This window comes from Sus scrofa, chromosome 17, assembly GCF_000003025.6.
Source record: "Sus scrofa isolate TJ Tabasco breed Duroc chromosome 17, Sscrofa11.1, whole genome shotgun sequence".
Taxonomy (NCBI): domain Eukaryota; kingdom Metazoa; phylum Chordata; class Mammalia; order Artiodactyla; family Suidae; genus Sus; species Sus scrofa.
In genome coordinates this window covers 39,303,946-39,309,945 of record NC_010459.5, presented here as the reverse complement: position 1 = coordinate 39,309,945, position 6,000 = coordinate 39,303,946, and the positions used below count along the sequence as shown (strand labels likewise).

Genomic DNA, 6,000 nt, shown 5'->3' with positions numbered 1-6,000 from the left:
TTGTTGCTCACATTTGAAAACCAGTAGGAATCATCTAAAATATTGGGTTTCTGGATTGTCTTAAAAAAAATCTAAAGATCAGCAGTACCAGGCCTGCATTATTTCTTGGCATGGCATCAGCTGACAGGCTGTGGAGCAGCTGCTCCACCTGGATGAGGAATGTGTGCACCAGTCCCCACCATTCCCTGTTGCCTTCCCAGTCCTTCTGCTACACTCCTTTAGAGGACCTCTCTGGCCTTGCACCCCCCATCCCCACCCCCATCTTGTCTCTGTGCTTCCCACCTATCTCATCAGGTAAGACCCCTCAACCCTGAGGCTATCCCCAGTGATTAACCCATCCACATCCAGCTGCCTGAGCATAATTGACTCAGTCTCACAATGTCAAGGGAGACAGAGCCCCAGCTGCTGCTCCCAAATACCTCTCTGGACCCAGAGCTCAGCCCCCAGGATCACCCAGGTGTAAGCCCCACAACTCCCATGGTAGGTATGCAGAAAACATGGTGGTCAATCCAATACCTTTTATTGATTCTAAACAAGGACCCCTGCATTCTTATACTGAGGCAGGAGTTCTTGGATTTTGTACCGGGGTGCTATAATAGCTTGAACAATCCTCAGTGGGGGAAGATATTTCTGGGGTGCCATAAAAATGGGATGATGACATTTAATCTTCTTGTCTAAGCTACACAAATCCAGCATCACAGCCTTGGGGTTGTAGATCCCTTTCTTCTTGGGCCGGATTGGGGTGAATGGTGGACATTGGCGAGGCTCTACAAGCAGCCGTACCAGGTCCTTTCGAAAGATATTCCAGGTGTTCTCCTTGAGGAACTTCTGGCACATATCTTCATCGCTAAAGGTAAGGCACAGATGCTGACGTTACCACACCAGCTCCTCCCTGACCCCTACCCCTCCAGCCCTGCCTCCTGCCACTCTTTCCAATCCCTAGAGACACTGTGCTCTGACCCACTTCTTTTCCCAGACTCCTCTTTGGATACCTTACCTTTCCATGCATTCATCCCCTAAACATGCACTAGTCCATGCAGTGGCCATGAGCCACATGTGGCTACTGAGTAGCAGAAGTATGGTCAGTCTGAATCAAAGATGGGCTCTGAATGTAAAATACATACCAGATTTCAAAGACTTACAACAACAAAAAGAATGTAGAATATCTCAGTAATTTTTTTGTTGATTACATGTTGAAATGATAATATTTTAGATATATTGCATTCAACAAAATAAATTATTAAAATTAACTTCACCCATTTTATTTTAATGGCCACACCTGAGACATATGGAAGTTCCTGGGCCAGGGATCCAATGGGAGCTGCAGCTGAGGCCCATGCCACAGCCACAGAACTACCAGATCCAAGCCACACCTGCGACCTCCACTGCAACTCACAGCAACACCAGATCCTTAACCCACTGAGCAGGCCAGGGATCTAACCTGCATCCTCACAGAGACAATGTTGGGTTCTTAACTCACTGAGCCACAAAAGGAACTCCTCATCCATTTCTTTATCTCTGTCTTTCTTTTTTTTTTTCTTTCTTTTTTTTTTTTGCTTTTTAAGGCTACCCCTGCAGCATATGGAAGTTCCCAGCTCAAATCAGAGCTGCAGCTGCTGGCTTACACCACAGTCATAGCAGTGCAGCAGCCAAGTCACGCCTGTGACCTACATCATAGCTCATGGCAACACCAGATCCTTAACCCACTGAGTGGGGCCGGGGATCGAACCTGAATCCTCATGGATACTATTCGGGTTTGTAACCCACTGATCCACAAAAGGAACTCCTTTTTTTTGTTGTTTTTAATTTTAGGACTACACCTGTGGCACATGGAAGTTCCCAGGCTAGGGGTCGAATCAGAGCCATAGCTGCTGGCCTACACCACAGACACAGCAATGCCAGATCCGAGCTACATCTGCGACCTACACTGTAGCTCACAGCAACGCTGTATACTTAACTCACTGAGTAAGGCCAGGGATCAAAACCACATCCTCATGGACACTTAACGCATTGTGCCACAATGGGAACTCCCCCACTTCTTTCCTTTTTAAATTGTATTTAAAATTTTTTTTAATTATAGTTGATTTACCACCACCATTTCTTTTTATTCCTTATAAAGTGGCTATTGAAAATTCTAAATTATGTATGTGATCATTAGCCATCAGGGAAATGTAAGACAAAGCCACACAATATGCCACTTATGCCCACTAGAATGACAATAATTAAAAAGACAAATAATAACAATGTGTTAATAGGGATGTGGTGATATTGGAACAAGGGTTTCAATACATTACATTGGGTTTTTTTTTCCTTTTTGTCTTTTTAGGGTTGCACCTGCAGCATATGGAAGTTCCCAGGCTAGGGGTCAAATTGGAGCTGCAGCTGCAGGCCTACACCACAGCCACAGCAACTTGGGATCTGAGCCTTGTCTGAGACCTACACCACAGCTCACGGCAATGCCAGATCCTTAACCCACTGAGAGAGACCAGGGATCAAACCCTAGTCCTCATGGATCTTAGTCGGACCACTAAGCCACGACAGGAACGCCCCAATACATTGCCGACAGAAATGTAAAATCATTCAGCCACTTTGAAAAATAGTCCAGCAGTTCCTCAAAAGGTTAAACAGAGTTAACGTACGATGCAGCAATTCCAATCCTAGGTATACACCCAAGAGAAATGAAAACATAGGTCCACACAAAAGCTTGCACAAGAATGTTCACAGCAGCATTACTCATAATAGTCAAAAAGTGGAAAGAACCCAAATGCCCATCAACTGATGAATGGATAAAGTGCAGCATATACATGCACTGGAATATTATTTGACAATAAAAAGGAATGAAGTACTGGTACTTGCTACAACATGCGTGAACCTTGAAAATGTTATGCTAAGAAGCCAGTCACACATATGTGGTTCCATTTAACTGAAATGTCCAGACTGGACAAATCTATAGAAACAGAAAGTAGATTGGTAGCTGCCTTGGCTGGTCTTGGTGCCCTGGCTCTCCTCTGCCCCTTTCCCTCATTGCACATGAAGGTGAGGCAAGTAGAGGAGGGTAGAGTAGGCTCAGGACTCACTGGCTTATTTCCTCCTGAGACCACGGCAAGAGACGGGCACATTCAACTTCTACCAACTTACCTGGACTTCCACCTAAGGAGACAAGCCTGATAAATAACACATTAGAGCATTCCTACGGGTAGACTGCATTGACCAGAACAAAATTAACTCTGATTTATAGAGATCAACTTAATACAAAATTGAGAGGTCAGAATGGGCTACAAGTTAGTTCTAGTGGTCTCAGCTGTGCCAGAGTCAGCTCCTACCACCTCATGAGAGCAACTCCTTAGCTCAAAACCGGCCATGGCGGGAGTATGTGCACCTCAGGACCAGCAAACACTTCCACCTCCCAGAGAGCTGCTTCTTGAACATTCTCCAGCACACCACTGGATAGCCTCCACTTAAAAAGTTCTATTAACTCCTAATTTCTTCATAACAAATAACAATATCTGGGAGTTCCCGTTGTGGCGCAGCAGAAACAAATCCAACTAGGAACCATGAGGTTACGGGTTCAATCCCTGGCCTCACTCGGTGGGTCAAGGATCTGGCGTGGCTGTGGCTGTGGCGTAGGCCAGCAGCTGTAGCTCCGATTGGACCCTAGCCTGGGAATCTCCATATGCCGTGGGTGCGGCCCTAAAGAAAAGAAAAAGGAAAAAAAAGCAAATAACAATATCTAACTCTACCTGAGCAATTACCATGCACCAAGCACTAAAGTTAACTCATTTGATTCTCACCACCACCCCATTTCACAAACATGGAAACTAAGGCTCAGTGATGCTAAGGAACTTGCCAAAACCTATGAAGGGGCAAGCAATTGATTACAAACTCTTAAGGAGGAGTTCCCGTCGTGGCGCAGTGGTTAACGAATCCGACTAGGAACCATGAGGTGGCGGGTTCGGTCCCTGCCCTTGCTCAGTGGGTTAACGATCCGGCGTTGCCGTGAGCTGTGGTGTAGGTTGCAGACGCGGCTCAGATCCCACGTTGCTGTGGCTCTGGCGTAGGCCAGTGGCTACAGCTCCGATTCGACCCCTAGCCTGGGAACCTCCATATGCCTGCCGTGGGAGCGGCCCAAAGAAATAGCAAAAAGACAAAAAAAAAAAAAAAAATTCTTAAGGGATTTTTTTTTTCTTTTGGATCAAGAGTCCAAGTTAGGATGGACCAGATTCCATGTCGCCTCCTGATGCTGATGGCCATACTGACTTCTAGTCTAGTCTTTCACTAAATGCGGTAGCTCGTCTAAAGCCCTCAGCTTCACGTAGGGATTCCAGTTCCAATCTGGGTTGCGCTTGAACTGTCCATCTGGGTTGCGCTTGAACTGTCCTTGCAGGCTGCAAAGCTTCAACCCGTGAGGCCCTCAGCCTCCACCGCTACCGCACATCCACCCAGCAGTCCAGCATTGGATCATGATCTGGGCTTTGGTTTTAGGCTGCTCTTCCTTTGAGCCCTTGGAGACTTCCTTTCTTTCTTATGAACTCAGCTGTTCATGCTCTACATGGTACCCCCCCGTGTTTTGTTGAGGGCGAGGCTTCAGGTTATCTCGTCTGTGGGATCCACAGAACCCACTGACTGTGTGATCTTCAGGATGTCACCTCCCCTTTTCTGGGCCTCAGAGTCCTCAATTAAAACATGGAGGATTTGAGCTAGATAATGGATATGTTTTCTGCCTGCTATACCAGTCTAGAAAACTATGAGATCAACAATTAATGAATAACCCAAAATTCTATCTGTCAGCATTACAGACGCTTACAGTGAAGTAAGTGCTGACTGGGCAGCACAGTTACTGCCCAAACATCTGCCACCCTGAGTCCATGCAAACCTTCTCTGAACTTCAATCTGACCAACATTAACTGACACCCATCATGTACCAGTCATTATGTGAGAAGCTAAGGCTCCTTAAATCCTTTTTTGAGTAGGTGGCTCTAAATATTACAATTTTGATTAACTCTACTTAGTTTTGTCTACTTAAATATTTAGTTTGGCTTTGTTCTAAGCAACAAGATCATCAAATCATGGGTTTAGTGAGCTAGTTGTGTGTTTCTAATTCACACTAGAATAAATACAGAGCTGTTTAAACTGAAAATGTCAATCTATGTACCACTTAAAATCATCCTGTAAGCCTTCGGTGAATATGTTCCATACTTTGGGAAACTGATTTAGTCTAATTTTCTTGTTTTATAGGTTGGAGTCTGAGGCCTAGAGCAGGAAAAAATGGCTTATTCAAGATCATACAGATTCCATATCAAATGCTTTCACATGCTCATTGGACATGACTGAAGTTAACCTTACAGATCTGCTGCCTCACATCTCCTCTTTCTTGGCCACAGGAACCACTTGCTTCTCACACCTGCCCACACAACCATGTCTGATCACAATATTACCACAAGAAAGGAAAAGGAGGAAGATGCAAAATTATATACTCTTTAAGGTTTCCATTGTGAAACACTGTGTGCCTGAATGCCATATTTGGCACATATCCATACAGTATAAAAAAATACTAAAAGGAAACATAAAATGCTCATTGGGATTGTTAGAGGAATGCAAATGTTTTGGGTCTTCACCTTCTTAAATGTTCAGCAGTGAGTGTGCCCTATTCATTCATTCACTCATCCAATGATTACTGAGCACCTACCATGTGCCAGGTACTGTAAGGTACATGCCTTCATGAAGCAATTGATTAAGTGATGGGGAAAGAACTGTGAAAAACTCCACAGCTCTAAACAGCTGTGATACAATGTGGTGTGGCCACTGATAGAGCTATGTAGGGAATACTATCAGTGCACAGAAAGGGGGACTTAGGCCAGCCTGGCATCAGTCAGGAAAAGTTTTCTGGAGGAGATAAAGAACGAGGAGGAATTTATCAAAAAAAAAAAGAGGGGCAGGATTGAGGGATGGCATTGCAGGTATAAGGACCTGTATTGGCAAAGGCCAGTGTGTGCAGGTCTA

General features: G+C 44.9%; 1 protein-coding gene across 3 annotated transcripts in view; it reads right to left on the bottom strand.

Annotated features, from left to right (window-relative positions):
* The window catches only part of CNBD2 (cyclic nucleotide binding domain containing 2), a 64,070-nt gene continuing 58,571 nt past the window's right edge, over positions 502-6,000 (bottom strand). For 2 of the 3 annotated variants that reach the window (XM_021077743.1, XM_021077745.1), the window contains one exon: positions 502-847. In XM_021077743.1, the coding sequence (XP_020933402.1) occupies positions 529-847 (319 nt within the window). In that variant the 3' untranslated portion in view covers positions 502-528. The remainder of the gene's footprint in view (positions 848-6,000) is intronic. The other variant, XM_021077744.1, reaches the window with a different exon arrangement.